The sequence below is a fragment of the Haliaeetus albicilla genome, chromosome 2, assembly GCF_947461875.1.
Source record: "Haliaeetus albicilla chromosome 2, bHalAlb1.1, whole genome shotgun sequence".
Taxonomy (NCBI): domain Eukaryota; kingdom Metazoa; phylum Chordata; class Aves; order Accipitriformes; family Accipitridae; genus Haliaeetus; species Haliaeetus albicilla.
The window spans coordinates 22,064,832-22,087,555 of record NC_091484.1 but is presented as its reverse complement, the minus strand read 5'-3'; the positions used below and the strand labels follow the sequence as shown (position 1 = coordinate 22,087,555).

The 22,724-nt window shown below is 38.5% G+C and overlaps 2 protein-coding genes and 1 long non-coding RNA gene across 12 annotated transcripts in view; 2 read left to right on the top strand and 1 right to left on the bottom strand.

The window, feature by feature from the left end:
• On the top strand, window positions 1–16,109 carry MLH1 (mutL homolog 1). Of its 5 annotated transcripts, none has more exons than XR_011329267.1 (19): window positions 1–299; window positions 771–861; window positions 990–1,088; window positions 2,192–2,265; window positions 2,573–2,645; window positions 3,744–3,835; window positions 5,126–5,168; window positions 5,793–5,881; window positions 6,881–6,993; window positions 7,579–7,672; window positions 8,213–8,366; window positions 9,060–9,418; window positions 10,190–10,338; window positions 12,025–12,133; window positions 12,952–13,015; window positions 13,568–13,732; window positions 14,533–14,641; window positions 15,022–15,135; window positions 15,705–16,109. XR_011329267.1 is itself a non-coding variant. In XM_069809530.1 (19 exons), the coding sequence occupies exons 1-19, from the start codon at window positions 193–195 to the stop codon at window positions 15,870–15,872; spliced, it is 2,250 nt and encodes a 749-aa protein (XP_069665631.1). In that variant the 5' UTR covers window positions 8–192; the 3' UTR covers window positions 15,873–16,109. The 5 variants fall into 5 exon arrangements, 3 of the variants coding, with proteins under 3 accessions (XP_069665631.1, XP_069665649.1, XP_069665657.1); XR_011329265.1 differs by having other exon boundaries at window positions 14,530–14,641; XM_069809530.1 differs by having other exon boundaries at window positions 8–299; window positions 14,549–14,641.
• A 475-nt stretch (window positions 16,110–16,584) lies between these two features.
• On the top strand, window positions 16,585–17,446 carry LOC138690489 (uncharacterized). The gene is made up of 2 exons (XR_011329272.1): window positions 16,585–16,884; window positions 17,346–17,446. It is a non-coding gene; the product is annotated as an uncharacterized lncRNA (long non-coding RNA).
• Window positions 17,447–17,921: 475 nt separating this feature from the next.
• The window catches only part of STARD3NL (STARD3 N-terminal like), a 31,111-nt gene continuing 26,308 nt past the window's right edge, over window positions 17,922–22,724 (bottom strand). For all 6 annotated transcript variants that reach the window (XM_069809581.1, XM_069809609.1, XM_069809618.1 and 3 more), the window contains 2 exons: window positions 22,277–22,375; window positions 17,922–19,280 (listed from right to left, as the gene is read on the bottom strand). In XM_069809581.1, coding sequence (XP_069665682.1) covers window positions 19,228–19,280; window positions 22,277–22,375 — 152 coding nt within the window. In that variant the 3' untranslated portion in view covers window positions 17,922–19,227. The remainder of the gene's footprint in view (window positions 19,281–22,276; window positions 22,376–22,724) is intronic.

The window sequence follows — 22,724 nt, the reverse complement described above, 5'->3', positions numbered from 1 at the left end:
CAAGCGGCGGTTTGGCGCCAGCGGCGGCCGTGGGGCCCTGCGGCCTTTCCTCACGCCCGTCCCCCCCACCCCCCCGCCGGTCCCTGCCCCTCTCTTCCCTCATCCCTCATTCGTCAGCTCCTCGTACCGGTCTCCCGGGCCTCCCCTTTCCCGCCCGGCAGCTGCCCGAGCCGGGCTCCTGTCACGACAGCCATGGCCGGCGTGATCCGGCGGCTGGATGAAGCTGTGGTGAACCGCATCGCGGCCGGCGAGGTCATCCAGAGACCGGCGAACGCCATCAAGGAGATGATAGAAAACTGGTAACGCGGGGGACGGGACGACACGGAGTGGGGGGGCTGCGGCGTGTAAGGAGGGGTAAACCTCGTTTTGGGTGCTGAGGGGAGGCAGTGCCTGTGTGCTCTCCTGTGGAACGCGCGGGAGGATTCAAACTCTAAATTTCGTCTGGGTTTGTTTTGTTGTTGCGTGGTAGGCTTAGAAATCGTTTGCTTTCATTGTCAGGTCAGTAGTTCGGTGGTTCGCCTTGAAGGTAAAGTCTGGCTGGGCTCAAAATCGCTGCCCTTCGGCCAGTAGGTGCAGGGAGCTGTATGGGCTGTGTGAAAGCAAGCCCCAGGGTCTGCAGTAAAGGTCTATTTGAAACAGATTGAATTCCAGTGTGAGTGACGAGTAGAAACAAGTTATCACTCGTGTGAGAAAAAACTACGTTTTCAAGTCACGTAGTGCTTTATTCTCTAGAACTGCTGTTCCCTAGAATGCTTTCTTGGTTTCTGCAGTTTGGATGCTAAATCTACAAGTATCCAGGTTGTAGTTAAAGAAGGTGGTCTGAAGCTCATCCAGGTCCAAGACAACGGCTGTGGTATCAGAGTGAGTAAACAAAGTCGACAGCTGTGTGCTGATGTCTAATACTACCTTTTAAAATTTAATTCAATTTCTAAATGTTTCTGATCTTGAAAAAACTTGGAAAGTGACTATTACTTGTCTCTTTCGCATAGAAAGAAGATCTGGACATTGTATGTGAGAGATTTACTACCAGTAAACTGCAAAAATTTGAAGATTTGGCTACCATTTCTACATACGGTTTTAGGGGCGAGGTAAGCTCTTCCTCAAGGTTTTGAAACTGTTCATTGCTCGTTGTTACCCTGTCGTAGTGGGGCTTACATACTGTCTCATTCCCAGTACTCTTTACAGAAGCTTCCATTTTCTGAGTCTGCCACGTGAATATAGTTCAAAATACATTTCTAGGTCTTTCAAGATTAGATGGATGCCTAAGGAGAGGTATATATTCTTTTTGCTTTCTGGAGTAAGGTTTTTTTTTTTTTTTTTTTTTAAGTCTTCTCAAATGCTGCTTCAGGAACCTACAGGTAAAAGACAATGAAAGACTTGAGTGGAAGGTGAATCTTTGTTGTCAGACATTCGTCTAAATACAATACTTAAAGCTAAATGTTTGAAATGTTCATTTGTCTTCCTTTGCTTTTGCTCTTTAGTCGAAGTTAGTATCTCTGACCCCTCAGATACACTAGTTCTCCATATTCTCACAGGCTGTACCTAGACTTGTCTGAAAGAACAGTCCAGGATGAGTTCTGCTTTCCCCTCCAGATGGACAACAAGCGACAGAAGTATGTTGCCTGTGCTCAGATACATAGATCCTTGCATGCTCCAGAGAGCGGACTGCTTAAGTCCTCTCCTCACGCACTTTCAACAGAATCGGCCCCACAGCCAGCGGAGTCTGGTCCTGAGGCTGGTTTCGGCAGGCTATGTAGACGTGTCCATTGAGTTTTCCAGGAAAACCATTGTAATGTAACTTTGTAGTATTACTTACAGTCAGGAGGAGGACTACGTGGGCAGGGATGAGGAAGTAAGGGCTAAAACCTTCCAGCTGTTTTTTGTTAACATGAAAGAAGGAAAAGGGCACAACTGTAATAACTTTGCAGATTTCTTTTAGTTATGTTACACAGTTAGCTGCTTGTAATGTCAGAGAGAATGAAATGTTAGAAAAGCCTAAAGAAGGTCCTGGATAAAAGTCAGCATTATAGGGACTAAAATTTGTTAAAGCTTTACTGACCTGCAAGGTTTTTTATTAATGACTTTCAAGTGGTATAATAAAATTTAGTGATGCTGTTTAAAGTGTGGACGCTCCTTCAGCAGTCAGTGGTCTTCAGAGCAAGGTTTACAAAGATGCTTTCTCTTTCTCTAGGCATTGGCTAGCATCAGTCATGTTGCCCATGTTACTCTAACAACTAAAACAGCTGATGCAAAGTGTGCATACAGGTATGCTACCTATTCAAGTGACTTCTGCTGCATGTAATAATGAACAGAGGTATTTAATTCTCTTTTCAGTGCTCTTATTAAAGAGTGTGGGATATTTTTCTAGGTTAGTTACAAAAAAGACCTAGAATGTGAGAAAACATGGTTCAAGTCAATTTTTTTTTTTTTATTATTCCGAATTGTAAAGGTAAGCTTTTAGCTAAACCATGTATTTTGAAAATAGGGAAAAAAAGATAATCTTAAAAGGAATTCGACTTCAGCAGCCAATGTAGGGTAAACTCTTGTCATCTTATTTTTATTTTCTACCTAGAGCTATTTACAGCGATGGAAAAATTAAAGCCCCTCCGAAACCCTGTGCTGGAAACCAAGGAACTCAGATCACGGTAGGCTTTTTGTTCCTGTTCTGTCTTGTCCCTATTCTGTTCCCTGGTCATTATGCTTGCACCACTTATTGTTACGTGTTAAATTGTAAGGTACATGACATATCACCTTGTAGAATATTTTCTAAATTATGTTGTTCTGTGGTTTTGTTGTTTTTTTTGTTTTGTTTTCTTCCCCAGAGACAGCAAGGCAAACTTCCTAAGAGCCTTTTTGTTTTTTCCTTCCTTCTGAGGATAGCATAGTTATATACTATCAAAAATATTTTATAATCCTTCTGGACTGCTGAGAGCCTGAACAGACAGTTAGGGCTACAAGAAGGTCAGAATATGGAGGAGTGGTCTATATTGAGTGAGCCAGAGTAGGAAGATGAAGGCTGGCACAGGAAACTGCAGAACCGCTGTTTGTCTTTCAGTCATATCTTTCTTACATCTACCAAGCTTTGAATGTGGGTTGGGATTAGGATTGGCATTAAGCTTATGAAGAATAAGGAGCTCAGGATGGGAAGGAGTGTGCGTGTTGCACAGTGTAGGGTGGAAAGTGGAAGCCTGGCCCGGTAGTCTGCAGGTGTGGGTTTGTCTTGCAGTGGGAACATACACCCAGCTAGCTTCACACATCAATGTGGAGGATAATGTGTCTTAAAAAAGAAGCTGAACTTTAAACTTCTACCTTTCTCACTCTAGCAGAAAAATAATTTGCATATTGTTTAAATAAATAGTGAGAACGAACAATTTAAACTGCTGTTTTAACTACATTAATAGCTTTGATTGCAGCAACTGTTTTGACATTTACTTGCATTTCATTGAAACAGTGTAATCAGGGAATCCATTGTCATCTGCAATGGAAAGCACATAACTTCCACTGAAAAGTGAGTTGTAGAGTTGTTATTGGTAAAAATACTGATGTACCAAAATACTTGAAAACATAAGTTTTTCCGGAGTTGCATTTTGTTAGGTGAACCTAAGCAGGAAAGGAATAAATTGAATGTTGATCCTTCATAAACTAAAATGTTTTCAGAAAATTTTGCAGTATCAAGTTAGGTGAATTATATAGTGAGAGAAGATTTTAAAAATTACTTTTAATTGTGATCTTTTTCTCTATAGGTTGAAGATCTTTTTTACAATGTAACTACAAGGAGGAAAGCTTTAAAAAATCCAAATGAAGAATATGCAAAAATACTAGAAGTTGTTAGCAGGTAAACTGAAATAGGAGGCTCCGTTTTTTTTCTGCCGCCTTTGAGAGTACCGGGGTTTTTCAGAGGGACTGGTGTATGTGTGTGTGGTGTCATTTTTGTTGATTTTGAGGGGTTTTAACTGTTTGTTAGTATACAGTGTCAGGTAACAGTCCCATTTGATACAGAAAATCCAGCAGAGAAACAGTGTATTTGGTCTATGACTATTATTAGTAAGAATTCCAGCAAACAGTGATAGACTTGAAAGAGTGAATGAACTTGGGCTGAATAGAATCCAAGTAAAAACTGTGAAAGAGCATTGAGATTGGCTGAGTATGAAGAAAAAATAATACCTCTTTAGTTACCAGATATTCCCTTCTGTGGTCCTTTATTGCATCTTTGGCCATGTGCAGAGCCTTTGCAAGCAGGATCTACACAGTTTAACCAAAATAATTGCTTTACACTTCAAGTAAACACAAAAGCTAGCAAGGAGTAGCAAGACCGTATGCTAAGCGTTAGCCTGCTCCCTGAATGAGCTACTTCAGAGTCTTTACACTGACAAGGCAGGCTTCAGCCAGGAGGTGAAGGGTCAGGTCCCGCTGCTCCGTGGAACAGGCTGGTCTGACATCTTGCTGAGTTACAGGCTTCCAGCTCATTGTTTTTTCTGTTGGTTTGTTTTTGTTTTTTTTGGGTTTTTTTTTTTCCCATTAGGATTTTACATCTTGTTCATTTTGGGTTTTTTTTTCCCTCTTGAATTTTTGAGTTACTAACTGTCCCAGTCACAACAGTCTAACCTCTGTCTGCAGTTTTACGTTTCTCATCTTGCAAGATTCCACAGTGTGTTCTTTCTCACAACTTAGCAACTTCCCTAGAAGTTTGAGCCAGGGTTGTGTATCAGAACTTGGCCCTGGGGTCACAGACAGCTAAACCATCTGGGTAGGGTAGGTTAGAAGGGCGAGCCAGCCATTTTTCAGATCCTTCTCCGTACTTGATTCTGTTACACTGAGGTTTTGCTGCTGTTCTAGTTAAACCTATGCAATGAAACTGAGCAAACTAGGTCTATAGAAGTTGATCAGGTTTTTTTGAGAAATAAGCCAAGCTGATCCTTGAATTTCATATGGTTACAGGTGAGTTATAAATAGAAAACATTTATATTTATAGCTGTTTAGTCTACAGCAGCTCAGTTTGGCTCAAATCACATTACTGTGTAACAGGAAATTAAATTGTTTGTCCCTGTTAGTAGCTGCTTTTCAGCATTCAGGAAAGTAACTTTTTCTTTCACATACTGCAGTCTTATGTTTACCTATTTTTCAGGTATGCCATCCATAACTCGGGCATCAGCTTTTCAGTTAAAAAGGTATGTAAATAAAGTCTTTATAACTTCTCCATGTGTCTGTATCTATGTGTGTGTGTGTATATATATATTGTGTATATCTGAAAATGCCAGAAAATTTGCAGTGCATCTTTTGCAATGGGAATAGTGTATAGAGCCTTCCCTTGTACTGAAATGTTGAAGTGTAGTTGATGCAGTCTGGATAGAAAACACATTAGTTAAAGTAAACAAGACAAAAATATATTCGTCAGGAGTTTTCTATGTGGTCAATGTTTTATTTTGTTTTAGCTTCATGAGCTGTTTCAGTTTCTCTTGAGAGTCTGGTTACCAATTACTGTATGAAAGAGGATGGGTTAGAGTACCTTCATTCTGTGGCGTTCTTGATAATTATTTACAGAACTACTTATGTTCCTCACTTTCCAAGATGGAGTTCCTAGCCTGAATGGGTCTGACGTGATCTAGCAAATATTGTAATCCTGTGCCATTTACCACCTGTTGTTTTTCTGAACACAAATAAGTAAATAATAATACAAAACATTATAATGATGTTATGTCCCATGCCTTTGTGTTAGAAATGTTAAGTTTAACCTATTTCTAAAACTTCAGCCAGAACTGTGAATTGACTGATACTCGTTTATGCTCTTTTAGCAAGGTGATACTGTGTCAGATGTTAGAACCTTATCAAACGCCTCAACAGTGGACAACATTAGGTCCATCTTTGGAAATGCTGTTAGCAGGTATGTTGATGTCAAGTTTCCTTCTGACATGAAGTTTTCTAGTAAATCTCCTTCCTCTTTCTCTTTGAATGAACATGGGCTGTGCTAAGTTTTCCTGCTTCCTTCAAGGCAAATTACAGAGAAGAGGGAGCGTTGCAATAATAGAGCTCTCCCTTGTCTTGCAGAACGTGTGACTGTTTTTTTAGTATGTCAAAGGAAAGAGGGAGGTTGCAAAGCTGTACCTTTAATGCACTAAAAGGGACCCATCTGCTTGTAGCTTTGTGTGCTCATTTAAACAGAGCAAGCTGTACCTGCGTTCTCTACAAGTTCCTAGCCTCTTCCTGCGCCGTGAAAACCTTACCACTTCTTACCGCAGTCTGCTATCTGATAAATTTTGAAGTCTCCTCAAATTTGTTTTTCTGAAATCTTACAGTTCTGTATTTTGACAAAAGCTACATTAGCTAAGGCTGAGTAAACCAGGCAGAAGAGTTGAGAACAAATAAAACTAAGCATCTTTTGAAAATTTATCTGCCACTTTAGGAAACATTCTCTCTTTATAAGACATTCAGCTATAAAGAATTCATTGAATGGACTTGTGGAATGGTTTTGTCCTATGAATACTTGGGTGTCAATTTGATTTGGTTACTAAAATTACACTTCACGTGTAAGGAATATAACTTCTAATACACATAAACACCTTTATGAAACACAGCAAAATAGAGAGGCTGTTTAGTGATAAGGCTTACAGTTGTTATAATATTATGGATACTGTGATACATTAAGGTATTAAAAAGATACGGTGAATAATTTTACAGATGCCAATCATACTGTATTACTATTTTACTTAGAAGAAACAATGCAGTTCAGGTTAAATAATTTTTGTGACTCAGCAATAAATGTTTGAACTCTAATAATTCTAATTAACTGTGATATAAATAGAATGTAGAACTCGTACTGTTTAAAATTTGCATCAACAGAAAAAATCATTTTTTATGTGTGTTTCTGTCAAACTGTCAATAGGGAACTGATAGAAGTGGCTTGTGAAGATGCAAGTCTGGCCTTTAAAATGAAAGGCTACATCACAAATGCAAACTACTCTGTGAAGAAATGTACATTTTTACTCTTCATAAACCGTAAGTTTAAGTAAAATTAAAAAAAAAAGCAGCATGTTGTACAGTCATATGTTGCTTACATAATGATCAGAAGAACAAAACTTTTTGAAAAATTGAAAAATGTGTGAGCGTTCTTAAAAACACTGAAGAATAAGCATTACAGTTAATTGTTGATCTTAAGGTGTTTTTCTATTTGTAATGTGCATCATGCTTTGCACTTGGAATAGTGAAAAGCAGCTAAAATGGGGCCTAAAGAAGGTTGTGGAGTATCAAGGTTATGATTGTGTCCTGCTGACTTACACAGAATGGTCTCTCCATGCTGTAGCAACATTGGCATGGGGTACAACAAACCTTGACTGTAATGAAAAGGTAGTCTGGTTATTTCAGTATTTGTGGGAAAAAATACTTCTAAATATAAAACATACTAAGAAGATACTGCCTATTCCTGGGTTTATATGAAGAATAAATAGGTCTCGGGAAGAACGGGTATAACAGATGCCCTTTGAAGATAGAAGTGTGAAGAAGTTGGTCTGAAGGAGTAGTTGGGCACTGTGCAGTGTATTTCAGTGGGGGTCTTTGAAAATAGCATTTTGTTCTGCGTTTCAGATCGATTGGTAGAATCAGCTGCTTTGCGGAAAGCCATAGAAACTGTGTATGCTGCTTATTTGCCAAAAAGTATGCATCCATTCCTATACTTAAGGTAAAGTAATAGGAAGAAGTCGCCTTTTAATACCATCTTGTGGGATATAGCTAGGGTGAGTAGGTTCAGAAGGACATTTGTGTTCCTGATAGTAGTGATAGGCATTGCCAGACAGGAGATCATTAATTGCCACACAGGAGATAATTAAATCGTATTAAAGAAATCTTAAGACAGGCCTTATTTTCAGAAGTAGTGAGTGTCTGCAGTGTCAGCTTAAGTCCTTTCATATTAACACGTGAGATGCTGCAAGTAAAAGATACTTCTAAAACCTGTTTTTTGTAGTAGTGCCATGGGGAGATTGGTTTAAGCTTGCCTACGTAAGATGATTTTGGTGAGTTTGGAACATAGGGTTCTTCATATTATTTTTAATATATGAAACAAATCTGAGTGTAGTGTAACTTTAGCAGGTTTCAGGACCATTTTGACTTCTTCGCATGGAGTAATGGCCCCAAGCCTGAAAAATTTTGTACTGAACCAGCTTGTGCCCTCTCTGCCATCCATGGGAAATTTTAGGTTATCTTCTTTTAAAATGTTTTCCAGCCTGGAAATAGACCCCCAGAATGTCGATGTAAATGTGCACCCTACAAAACATGAGGTCCATTTCCTTCATGAAGATAGTATTTTAGAGCGTGTGCAACAACATGTAGAGAGCAAGTTATTGGGCTCTAATTCTTCAAGGCTGTACTTCACTCAGGTGAGAATATGTTTGAAGTGACTAAAGCTCTGCACTATTTTAACTACTGTGGAGTGATTGATAGTCATCAATGTTATACTGGTAGCTTGAGATCTTTGCTCTATGTTTCAGGGATGAAATTGCTTTAATATACCAATGTTAACAATGTGGCAGCGAACTTACTGGAGGAAAAGTGCATGAAAACATTTAAAATACTTTTCTGTCAAGTATCTGTTCAGTCTTTTTGATTTTACAAGTGTATCAGTCTTGACATGTGGTAAATTGTTTTTATTCTGCCCTGGTTTATGTGAAAGATGTATGACTGAGGAAATTTTTCTATGTATTTGAAAGCGCCTTGGATTTAATCTAACCAGAAAAAAAATCAGGAAGAATAAGTCCTAATATCTCTTTATATAGAGCCTAGTTTAAAATTATAACTACAATCTTTTAAAAAAAACCAATTTTCTGTTTGCTTTTTTACATTAAAGATTTTCCCTTGAGATAAGGGAATGCTAACTAATGATTTCATTAATTGCCAAGATGATGACATTTACGCTATGGGTCTAGTCAGTGCAAAGCTGGTGGCCTGTTTAAGCAGGTGACACTGCCTTTGTGGGACTTGAAAGTTACTTGCTGCTGAGCAGTAAGATCTTTGTGGGTTTTTTCTTCTTGTTTTTGAATCTCTTTTCTTTACTTCCCCGTATCTGAACGAAGACATTGCTTCCAGGGGCCGACTGTTCTTCCAGTGAGGTTGTAAAAGCATCAGCAAACTCTTCTGCGGTTACTAAAGGAACCGGTGATAAAGTTTATGCACATCAGATGGTCCGCACTGATTCCCGAGAACAGAAGTTGGATGCTTTTCTTCAGCCGGTGAACAACCTCCTAAGTACAGGCCCCAGTGAAGTGATGACAGAGGTTAATGCAGGACCTCTGGAGGGTGCAGTCAGGCCACAGGATGCTGAAATGGAAGATGTCAGTGATCTCGTTGAAATGGCCGATGTTCGGGAGGACGCAGTGATGCCTAGGGGGCTGAGTGAGAGTGAACACTTGTCTCCTGAGACAGTGCCTCCTCGGTAAGTCTAATCTTCCCTGAGGTCATGCAAGGCTACCTGTTTATTTCACGGCATGGCCCTGAAACTGAAGATTTTTCTGAGCTCTTTGGACTTCTGCTTTTTCAGAAGGAAAAATTTTCCTAGAATAACTTTCCATGGTATTTTATTGAGAAATCAGACTTCATCTCTGAACTGTAAATAACAACCTGTGATAAATTTTGTAACTGGAATGGGCTTTCCATGCATACTGAAAGTATAAATAATGACACTAACTTTACTTTAGGGAGATCATACTGGTCCGTCTCTTTGGAGGCCCTCCTTTTGTGGCGGGGATAGAAACTACATGACTGAATTTTGCAGACATTACCCTAGTAAAGATAAAAGTGCTGTAATCTTTTTATAGCTCCTGCAGGAGCTGTTATGAGAGGCCAAAGTCTTCAGAGGTAATCTGATCCCCCTCCCCCAGTGTAACAGAAAAATGATCATGAAAAAAATCATTAGAAATACCAACATTTTTTGATGTGTTCTTTAGAGCCCAGTTCACTTGGTGCTTAACAGATGCCTGATATGATTGGTATTGGAGAGTCATAAATTGTCTTATGAACTACCTTTTCCTAACAGATTATGCCTCGGAAGTAAAAGAAACCAATCCTTCTTTCTGGGAAGCTTTGGGAAACTTTCTGCATTTCCTGGGTTAATGTACAGCATGCGAACTGAGCATCCCATCTATTGGTGTGTTTTGCCAAAGTGATAGGAGAATTGAACATAATTCCTTTTGTTTCGGTATTGCAGAAAGAGACCACGGGAAGATGCAGATGTAGAAATGGAGAAAGTTGACACCAGAAAGGACATGACTGCTGCCTGCACCCCTAGACGAAGAATTATCAACTTGACCAGTGTATTGACTCTCCAGGAGGAAATCAGTAACCAGGCACATGCAAGTAAGCAAGCCGTTGCTTCTCAAGATTATTGTTATTCCACCAACTAAATATGATTGTTTGAACTGCTGAGGAAAAAGATATTTAGAAGGTGGCCCAGTCAGCTCACTGTGCTGCTAAGCGAGCTTTTAACAAAAATGCTTGTTAAACGTCAAGGGCCAAACTTGGCAGCTGCCATACTGAGCCACACTGGAGGACTGTTTTAAAAACTTCATGTACCTTGTTTGTTGATAGACGTTTTATGCATTCTTAATATTTTGCAAACCTTAACTTGCATCGTAACTAATAACACTATAAAATCACAGCTTGAAAAGCTAAGTTACTTTGTAATTTTCAAACAGAAATGGCAGTTACGATATTGTCATTACAAAAATTTTGCTTAGTTACATGATTGTGAAGTAGACTGGGACAGGCTTGATAATCATAGTTTTTGTTTACTGCTTTTGCTTTTCATTTTCATTTGTATCTGTCCACTTATATGAAATGATGAGACTGGTGAAATATTATTCTGTCTTCTGGTAAGTCACTTTAGAAAAAGGGAAAAGGTTTGCAATTCTTCCTAGAGTTCTTTCCCTTTTAACTCTTTGAGTTACCTTCAGAGTCATACTGAGTCACATAAGCCATATTATTCAGTTAGTCTAAATGTTGGGAATCTTGTGTTCTGGGGGTTTTATTGAATTTATTTTGATTTTTCTGGTAGTAAGAATTGGGGATGCTCCACAGCTAAAATGGCTAGACTAACAGATATCTGTAATAAATAACTTTTTTATAACTTACTAAAAACCTATCTTTAGAAAGCATGTACTTACACCTTACTTGCACTCCAGAAAGTTTTGCATTAGGCTGGTAATTCTGAGCTGGTAATTGTACATCTGACTGGTTAAATACTGAAATCAGAGTTGCCCCTGAGCCATAAAATGTACAAAAACATCATAGTAGAACTTGTGCAGTTGCTTGAGGTTGTGTCTTGTCTTCACATGTGTAAGAAATACCTACAAGAGACCTTTGGAAGAAAGAAATACTCCTCTCACAGTACCATTCCTTTGGAAAAGGTAACGGTGGAGTTTGGGTAGCGTAGTGCTTTGTACGTGCTGTGACTGCAGTGCCAAGCTCCTGTAACGAAGCTGCCCCCAAGGACTGCAACTAGTGACATTTTTTTGTGGAATGCCTAAAATGAACTCTTATTATGGAATCTGACTTCCTTTTTTTTTTTTTTTTTTAAATATTATATAAATGAGAATGCCAGAAACTTATTTTGGGAGAGAAAAATATGTGGACCCATTCTATCACACTTTCAGAATTCAGTCTGACAATACTAGATTTTGTTGCGAAGTTGTTTTACATCTGCAGTTTTCTTTGAAGTATGTCTGTGCTCCCTTACTAATCTCCTGTGGCTGGAAACGAATTTTGAAAGGCTATTCAAGTCAAACACAGAGATTTTTATTTTTGTGTTTGTAGTTTAACTGTTTTGTAACTATTCTCACACTTTAATATATATGTGTATGCATACAGATGATTAATAGGTAGTACAGGCCTATAAGAAGAAGCAGGGGTGTAGCAGTGACTGAACAGTAATCTGAGACTTTAAAGCTAAGCAGACCCAAACCACTCAACTAAATAAATTAGGGCAGGGGTGCAAATATGAAATCATATACTTTTGTTTCTTCCTCACCCCTTTAATTGTTTCAGACCTTCAGGAGATGCTACATGATCACTCATTTGTTGGCTGTGTCAGTCCTCAGTGGGCTCTGGCCCAATATCAGACAAAACTGTATCTTCTCAATACCACAAAACTCAGGTAAAGAAGCTGTTAGACTTGTTGGCAGTTGAAATAAGTACCTGTTACCAAACTAATTAGAAGAAGGAAGGAAATGACAGGAAAAACAATATCCTTTTCTTGTTGCCTATCTGAAAAGTTGTGAGGCTAAAGATGAAACAATCGGTTCAGAAGAGTGGAAAGAAGTCTGGTGTTCTTGGGGGAAGTTGCAGGGAATCAGTGTAATTAAAATGCCAGCTACTGTATTGTGTGCTCATAGACTGGGGGAAGGGAAAGACACTTTATTTGCTTCATGATCGTCTACAGTACCCTATATAAAGGTGAGGAAGCAGAGGCTTCAAAAAAGTCATGTAAAATGTTATATCCATTTGGGTTAAGAGAAGCTGCAGGACATGATCATAACACAAAGTTTGTATTTTCGCATATGCAGCCTTACAGGGCCAGCTACAGAAATTTTGTAACAGAAAAGAGAATATATTTAAGATAGACATGTCTGTCCATTTCCAAGCTCCTGTGCGTTTCTTGCAGTGCAGCAAAGGAGTAAAGAGGTTGAAATATAAGGTATCGGGAATAAAGTGATAGCGGCTGCATGTTTGAGTATGTAAAATTTCTACGCCAATGTGGCTGATGATATCAGAAACCAAGAAACAGATCTAACTGTAAACATCTAGATAGTGCATGTGAATCTTTAACTAAACAGTTTAAGTAAGATCTTTGTTAATATGAATGGATATGTATGTCTGGTGTTTCCAAGATGACCCTTACTTTCCCCTCTTAATTATGGTAACTTGGTGATACGTGATCCTGTCCATATAACTAGTCTCTGTACTTCAATTTAGCCAAGAACTCTTCTACCAGATACTTATTTATGACTTTGCAAACTTTGGAGTCTTAAGGTTGTCTGTAAGTATAATTTTACATTATATCCTATATAAATTTTTAAAAAAAAAAATTATTTACAATAAGCCTGTCTTCTCAGACAAATGTATGGTTTTACAGGTTGGTTTTTGTCCACTACAAGAGCAATGTTTTGTTTCTTTTACAATAAGAATACAATGTAGAAAATTCTGTTAGTAATTTTGTAGCTACTACTGTAAGTTATCATCCTGGCTGCTTGTTATTAGTGTAATCTTCTAGATATTCACCAAGTTTTGCTGTTGCTCATTACATTGGGACAAATAATCAACTTCAATACACAATCTATCAGAAACATAGTGTTGATTGCTAGCGTTTATCCTGTAAATACCACAGCACTTTGCAGGATTGTGGACTGCACAGAAAATTACATCAGAAAGAAATTAATACTTTTTAGACTGGTTATGATAAGCAGAACTGTTTGCTCTGCAGGCCAGAAATGGTATATTACAGTTTGTTTGTATATGTGAAGGAAGAAGCTATAGATTTCCAGTAGAGCATGTTGATCATGAACAACAGTTTTGCCTTCTCCATTTTTAGGAGCCAGCTCCTTTATATGAGCTTTCAATGCTTGCTTTAGAGGATCCTGAAAGTGGCTGGACAGAAGATGATGGCCCAAAAGAAGGACTTGCAGAGTACATTGTGGAGTTTCTGAAAAAGAAGACTGAAATGTTGAAAGATTATTTTTCGCTTGAAATTGATGAGGTGACTGCTACTATTAACTTCTGACAGTAAATGAATGGTGGACTAGGCAGTGTTAGCTTTACAGTTGGACTCTATGATCTTAAAGATCTTTTCCAACCTAAATGGTTCTATGATTCTACATTTTGGTAACAGATAACTGCAGTAGTTTGCTTGCAGTACTTGCTATCACTAAGAACTTGCCCCAGTAAGATTTAGGTGGCTTACCCCTTTCATTAAAAATGCTCTTTTAGAAGGGTACTGCACAAAGAAGTTATATTTAATTAGCTACCAAATAAAATAATTCAGTCATTGCTTCCATAACTAGAATGCAGATCTCTTTTCCAACAAGGTGTGCAGCTTAACCAGCTCTCTAGCCAGGCAGGGCTACAGCATCACCATTGCTCTCAATGTGGTGTGGTTTTGGTTTTGGTTTTTTTTTTTTGTGTGTGTGTGTGTGTGTGGCCCAATATCTCCCTTACTCTACACGAAACTGAACAGCTTCACCAGGGGTCATATATAACCCAGACATTTCACTCAGATATTCTCTGGGGAAGTGGGATCTGTGTAGTCAGCAGCTAGAGGTAGAGGAGGAGGCTGAATTCAGGTCTTCCTTGAGCTGAGTGGCTTAATTCCAGGCCTTGTGAAGTTAAACACCACCACTAACCCTCTTCCTGCAACATCTGCCTGGCATCAGGCTTTAAAAACTTGTAACTTCAGATACCCCTAAGGCTCATTAAGTTCCATAAGAATCAGTCTTACAATATTTAACAGTTTTGGTGCATTTATTGCAAGAAAGAACTTTTTTTTTTTCACTGAAGCAGCAGCATTGCCTTGCAGGAAGGAAACCTTATTGGGTTACCACTTCTGATAGACAACTATGTGCCGCCGCTGGAAGGACTGCCTATGTTTATCCTTCGCTTGGCCACAGAGGTATATTCTCTTAATGATTTTATTCATTAACAAATGACTTTTTCTATTTAGGAGATAAGGAAGTGAATCAAATTAATTTATCAGAAGCTGCAAAGGAAAAGTTGGAGTTGGTTGATGTACTGTTAGCTCCTGACACTGGCTATGGTTACTGATAAGCTGTGCTTTGCTTCTGCATTCATAACCACTGATTGATGAATGAGGATATATTTTGATTTGAAAGCCTGCATTTCTACCCTTTCGTTTTTTTTTTTCTTGTTCTGTACCTTTCCCTTATCAGCACAAAAATGGCTGAGACATTATTAGGACTTCTTCATATTAAGAATCTCCATCAAGTCTCTGACTGCTACGCAGATTTAAGTGACTTCTTTTTCTTGTAACAGGTAAACTGGGATGAAGAAAAGGAGTGTTTTGAAAGCCTAAGTAAAGAATTAGCTATGTTCTACTCCATTAGAAAGCAATACATAATAGATGAAGTCAATGTGACAAACACTCAGGTACAAGAATATGTAACTAATCATATGAACAAACAGCTATAACACCACCTAGGAAACAACTTCTTTTTCAGCTATAGACTTCTAGTCCCAACTCTACTTTCAGTGAAGCAAATCAAGTAGCAGCACAGCAAGATTCTGAAAGACTGTGGCTTAAATTTTCTGAAGGATTATATGCATTAAGAGAACCTTTTAACTTTGGGTATTGCAGTGTACTTAATATTATAACAGTCCTTGGCCTCTGGGTTTGGGATGTATTTTTTAACCTGCTGAGCTATGATAAATTTCTATAGAAGAATAAGGAATCAAGTTAAAAACATAGTCTGCTTGTGTCTAAGTATCTGCTTAGTCATTCAGTTAAGCTAGCCCATTCTGCAAGTGACTTTCCAGAGCTTAAAATTAACTTGACTGTATAGAATGAACTACTATAATACTAGCATAATTTTACAATTGCTGTTGTTTTACATAATGAAGTTTCTTAAGGAGTGCTCTCCTCTGGTAAAAGAGAATTTCAGTTTAATTGTTTGTCCCTTCCCCCCCCCCCCCCCCCCTCCCCTGCCCCTGTATTTCAGAATGAAGATTCTGACTGTGGTTCAACAACATGGAAATGGACTGTGGAACATGTACTTTACAAAGCTTTTAGGACTCATCTTTTACCTCCCAAACACTTCACAGAAGATGGCAACATTTTGCAGCTTGTTAACCTGCCTGACCTGTATAAAGTTTTTGAGAGATGTTGAGCAAGTATTGATGATAGACTGGTGTATATCTAAAAAACATCACCCTACATTGTTTTACTTAGTAGAAGATAAACCTGGAATCTTGATGGAAGAAAGAAAAAGAGGGATTTAATATCATACTAACATGACAGCAAATTGTCTGTTTTCCTTCTGTTGCTCAAAGAATAAAAAGAATCATTTTGACTATGTCTAAACCCAGCTGAAGTTCCAAAAATAAAATTTCCACTTATGCTTTGAGTTTCACTATTAAGCAATATGCTAATAGAATACAGCTTCTACTGAAGAAAACTAATTGTGAAAGTACTCATGTTTCAATTAACTCAGCTTGCTTCTTGAAAGCAATATAGATAAAACAAAAGGAGGTCTAAGAATGACTGTTGTGTGACAGTACCTGCAATGGGAATGTAAATGCAAAGCACTTAAAATCAGCTGTTACTGCAGAGCTAGTCCTGTAATAGTTCAGAACCCTTGCTGGAATAAGGCAAATCCCCTCCCTTTTAATCAAGGAATCTGAAAATGGAAACAGGAATCTTCTGGGAGATAGCAAATGAGCATGCACATGGTGTTCATCTCAAAGAGCTGCAGCTGACAATCTGACTACAGGCTTCAGTGTGAGAGGAAGCCATTAGTCTTGCTCAGGCAGGAAAAAAAATGCTGGAGGTTTAATTTGACCCTTAACCTTCCCTGAGACAATCACAAACAAGGGCCTTGGTGCCATGCTGCAGCTTCAGTGCGGTGGTTTAGAGGAAGTGAACTACAAGCAGGTGTGCTCTTCACCATATGCCCAATGAGGTTTTAGCAGATGTTTTGTACATGTGAATGCTCTCAAAACCCCCAAAGTAGTCTTTATCTTCAGAATAGGCACTGTAAGAACAACTAATCAAGACCCTGATGGTTTCTTCTGAACAAATAGACAAAGTGAATGCAAAGAGTCAATGGCACAGACAAGGATCAGTGATCACTGAACTACAATTGTCTCCAATTTAATGAACAATTAAATAATAGTTTACAGGTAGGTTTGAGAGGAGTGAACAAAATAATTTCAGATTGAGTGTTTTAACTCCTTTCTATACCATAACTGATGCCTTTTAGATTTCCAGGAGATACAACCTCTCCCAGCAGCAACCAGAACTATTTGTGGATGTGCCAAAGGCAAACTACCTTGCTGGCAAACTTTCCTTGGCAAACTACCCATGTGTGCAAGTGGGGCATCTCATTTAACTCTATATACAGAGAACCTGAACCATGCACCACTGGAGAAAAACATGCTGGTTTAGGAGAGGCTTGCAAAATCTTTACCTTTCATTTGCCATATTTATATTTGGTATAACAAAACAAACTTTTGGTTTGTGCTTTTAGTAGAAAAATCCTGTAAACTGAAAGAGTCACTACTGCTTCAAGGAAAAGCTGTGTTTGGAAGAGATAAGACCACAGCCCATCCTCTCTTCTAACCGCTATGCTTCTGTTCCACAGCAGTGGAAATATCACAAAGCAATATAGTCCATCCGTATGAAGAATACATTGGTACTTAATATTTGCTGTGCAGGTTGCTAATAAAACCTAATGGCCATATACGGAAAGCAACAACACTTACATTCCTCTTTAGGTAAGAATTAGTGCATTACCTAAAACTTTTTTGATCAAGTATCAGTTAACACTTAATATCTGTATCTGAAAATACATATCTTATACTTACACACCTAAACTGAACGATTGACTACCTTCCTTTCACTCCTGGCGTAATAACCAGCGTTTGCAAATGCTCACTTACTCCAGTTTCCTCCTTGAACCTGAAGAACATCCACCCCCAGTACAGGAGTGGGAACTAAGTTATTTCAAAAAGCTCCTAGCATCCTTTTGATATCGCATATGCAACACAAATGATGTTCCAATACCGCTAACACTGCATCCCTACAGGCAGCCAAACAATCCTGTAACACATCCTGCACAAATGCTGTGCAAACTGGAATCCTTACCCCACAAGAAATAAAAGAGTGGTATGTGCAGATTTCCAGTCAGTAAAGCAACAAAGTATCATAATGCATTACCCTTGTTTTAAGGTTTTTATTTTAGAAAGTGAACATATCCATTAAAAAAGAAAATGCATGGAATTAAAAAAAGTAAACATTAAACTAATGACAAATTTGCAATAACATAAAATAATTTTACCTAGTGAGTCCCAACAATCATTAAATATACTTCCACCATAGAGAAGTTTTACTTCATTATATTACCAGTCTCTTGATTAGGTACACAAGACAACACTTTCCAGTAATTACCTAGTCATTAGAAGATCAACTTCAGGAATCACTGAATAATAAAATACATCGTGGACAAATATTTTCATACCACCTGGGAGGCAACTTAATATACATATGTCAACAAGGTACTTTGTGAGGTATTACAGTACATGGGAACCATTCCCTTTGCTTTCTAATGAATAAATTCTCCTGTCAGCAGCTCCACCAGCAAGTCAGCCACAGACTCTGTTGCCAGTTTTCAAACCCCAACAACTTCCCTCAGATTTTCTTTCTGTAACAGATTACACAAGTCAGGATGAATGAAGATGCAAGTCAAGAAAACAAGTAGTGGAAACAGGGAGGCTGAAAAAAGGTCATCCGAAGTTTTCAAATCAGAAGCTTCAGCTTCTCAAGAACATTTAATACCTCCGCTTAGCTTGAGCTTTGCCACGTGTGGTGAAGTGAAAGCATGGAGCAAGATAATTCCAAAAGTACATGAAGTAATTTCCAAAATAAGGAAATCATCTCTCATATTTAACCAAAGTACACTACAAAAATTTTAAGACGCAGGTGCTCCAGTGTGACCCATTTCTGGTATTAAGCAGACTGAGGAGGGGAAATACCAAAGTAGTTTTGCCCATGCAATCTTCAAGATGAGTATATTAATCCTAGACCTAAATTGAAAGCAAATCTCTTCCTACCACTCTTTCATTGCCATCTCCAAAGAAATCTGTCCCCACTTCCAAAAAAAAAAAAAAGGAGCTTTTACTCATCTGTTCCACCGTTTTCCCTTCCAAGACAGCCAACAAATAAATGCTAGGGGTGTTCCATCCCAAGCCTGCAGCCTTTTACACTACACTCCAGAACAGCTCTCAGACCCCTGGGCCCGAGGTAATGAGAACTCAGCAGCAGAGGACCCCAATTAGAAGCTCTCAAGAGCGTGGCAGGACTTCCTGCTTGAAGGTTGCTAAGACAGACAGACTGGGTTCAAAGAAGGTGAACTAATAACAGTTAGCACACCGTTCCAATTATTCGGGAAGGAACTGAGAAGAAAAAGATATTTTTAGGACTATTCGGGTTCTGTGCAAAGGAACATACCTGCTTTTCCGTATTTGCTACACAACTGGTTTTTCACTGTCTTGTTTTTCTTCAGAGTCTTCATCAGATCCTGAAAAGGAAGGCAAGAATGCTATTAGATCAGTTGAGAGAAAAGGTAAAGAAAAAGGCAAAGAAGCAATCCATCACTAGTAATGACTTATCAAAAGGCAATTTAAAGCAACTATTTTCCATAAAAATATTTACTTTTTATTTTAGGTTTCTTATCTTTTCAGATGTTTTGTATTGAAGGCTTTTTGTTAACAGTTATCAAACCCAAAACCCAGCACTGGGATCATTCTTGAAACACCTACCCTGTCAACAGATTCAGTTAGCAAGTGCTTCAAGTTTTCACACTACCACACTCAGACAATCAGCTCCACATTTGCTCACTGACAAGCAGATTTTCCCACTTGCTACATCCTGCCCTTTGGAAGACAACTTCAGAAGACGCTTTAAAGCAGCCAGAAATACTGCTTTACAAATTAATAATTTCTGTATCTAGTGTTCTGGCAAGAGATTGTCTCACTCTAAGCCAGAAACCAAACAGCTCCCTCTGCCTCTCCCTGCCCAGTTCTCTTCTTGGTCTGTCCGCTGCCTGTTCTCAGCTCTCTGCTGTGACAAAGCCCTGGATGGCCCCAAAAAGAAAGCTTAGCTGGTCACAGGGCTACGTGCCCAGAGACAGCTCCTGCTGGAAGCACTGCTTTGCAGGAATGTGGCTTGATGGATCAGTTGTTTCAGGGAGAGCAAGAAGATACCAAGCAAGCAGGGTGAGCAGCGCTGACCCACACACAATTCTGGAGATCCAATCCAAGCTGCAGATGTCTCTGCCCACATCGGAGGTGGCAGTCAGTCCTTGCAGCAGTCAGCCCTTGTCACGGATGACTGAGGAAATAAATTATTTTCACCATACTGGTCTTGGGCACTTTAAATGAGACTCCCACGGCAGGGGGCGGGGGGGAAGTTGCGTAAAGAACTGTCTTTGATAAAATGCCTGGGAGACTTACTTGGGCTTTTGCCATCAATTTAAAGCTGAACTATGGACCCACATTCTCTCCCACAAAGAAATAAAAAGACAAAGGTGTTAAGCATTTTGGCCGAACTACTCTGAAGTCCTTTCCTTTCTTGGAATAGCGTACCTGCCTTTCATTTTGAAGCTCAAATTGTATAGAAACTGTAGAAATTTACTCTTTTGAGGCTGATTTTCCACTTGCTACCTCTGGAATGATTACTTGGCAACCAAGTCTAACGTTGAAGATGAAGGCTCAAGCCATATAAAGAAGTGGATGGAAAAGGGTATGGCCCTGCATATGCGCATCTTCAAGGAAGACATAAAAAGATAAATATGCTGAAAATTCCAACAGAGCCTGTTTTAAATGTCACCTCCTGACAGCAAAGATTTGTTTTTAGACATTTTGCCGTATCAGCAGAGGGGTTTGTTCCCCTCTGCATGATCATGGGGAACAGTTTATCTCTAAATATCTTTCCAATCAATAAGTAAGGCAAATTGTCCAAAAAATGCTCTTTTAGAACAATCCATAGTTTGTCTTATCTGAAAGAAACACAGAATTTTGAAAAAAATATTTTTAATTGTAAGCTATTTTTACTGTACATCACCTTGCAGTTTCAGAATACTTTGTGACTATCAGTGTGTGTGTTTTAGTTCAAATATATTAATTTGACTGTTTCTTTTGCTTCTCATACCCATAAAGGGTGCTTAAACAATTTTACTTGGCAGCTAGGGCAGACTAGGGAAAAGGCACATGAGCTGTTACTGAAATCCAGGTGACAAGCATCCGTTCTATAAGCTGAAAGCAATGGCACAGTCATATACGTGTAGTCACCACACACATGCTGAGGCATGATAGCTCACTACACATGCAACAGTGACCCAGCCAAACTGCCAAGGACAATGTGTTAACTCCACTTACACTTCCTCTCACACTGTATATTCTATTGCCAAAAAATCCCAGGCTGAATCCAGTGTAATACTTCCAACACTTATTCCTCAAGATAGACTCATCGCTTTAAGTAAAATACATTTTCACTTTGAATCATTATACTCGACATTGTCTTAATGCTTTGTCATCCCTAGATGGAGCTCTAAGTCATTCATTATGCCAAGACACTCAGCAACCATAGAGACAGCCATTAAACTGAAAAATATCACCAACGTGTACAACTTTATAATGCAAGACAGGCAAATGTGTCTGTAGCAATTAGCAGATATTAATATTTTAAATATATTGCATAATACGCACAGCTTTACAGAAGAGATTTACATTTTAGGGTAAAAATGCCGACACAGGATTTGGGGGTTCAAACTACATCCTTGAATAACTCAAATCCATTCAACCCATACAGAAATGACTCATTTCCTTGAAATGCCTGCAAACACATTCTTAAATCTTGCAGTATTTATTTACTCAGCTCATACCTCAATTAGAACAAAGCACATGATATGCAGAGTTAAGATGTCATTAACACTTTCCCTCAGTTTAATATACCCACAAAGCTAGACTTTTTATACAGAGAGGATTTTTTGTTATGAGAAAGGAAAAGAGCCTCTGACTGAAATTTCAGTTTGCTTTAGAGCAATTTCAGGTTCACTGCCTATCCTAAGATACTGTAAAGCTCCAAGTTTAGGCTGGATTAATTAGTGCATTGCTGCATAAACACTCTTGCTAGCAGATAAGAGATCACTGGATCACAGAATATCTCAAGTTATAAGGGACCCATAAGGATCATCGATGGCAGAAGCAAACAATAACTGCCTCCTTTCAGTTGCAGTACCATTTTCTTTCAGACTTACCTTGATTTTAACACCTTTGGGGCGTGTCAGAAGCCGCACTAACTACATGTATTGTAATTCATCTGATAGGTAGTAACTAAACTGAATTACTGAATAAAAAAAGAATCTTTCATTTTAGGATTGTAAAATACACTGTTCATTTAAAAATGAAAATATATTTTTTCCCTTCACCCTTCCTCTGCCTCACCCTCTGAAGGAGGTGAAATAATCATTTTAATGTCAATATGAAAAATAATTTACTACACGAACATAACTACCTGCTACAGATTCAGGAGGAGAGTAGAACTGCCCATCAGAGAGGACTCCTGGGTGAAGAAGAGCTGCTCGTTCAGAAGCATCCTGTGCTATCAAAAATCCTAAAAGGAAGCAAAACAAAAAAAACAAATCCTCAATGCTATCACATAACCTCTTAAAGATCAAGTATTGATGAAGAACCTTAAAAATTGATGTATTATATTAGCATTCCTAACAAGTTACTTCTACAAAAAAATATGTCTGGAAAAAAGCAAACTGTTAATTTAACATTTATGTCTTCTATATAACTTCAGGCAGCTAAGGAGACACACTCTAGCAAAACAGAGGTACTGTACACATGAATTAAGGAATCCTTTCTTCTACTATGTGCAATTGCATGATTAGGATGCCATATGTAAATTCATCAACATTCACTGGTTAACTAAAACTCTGAAATATATTTTTAATGAT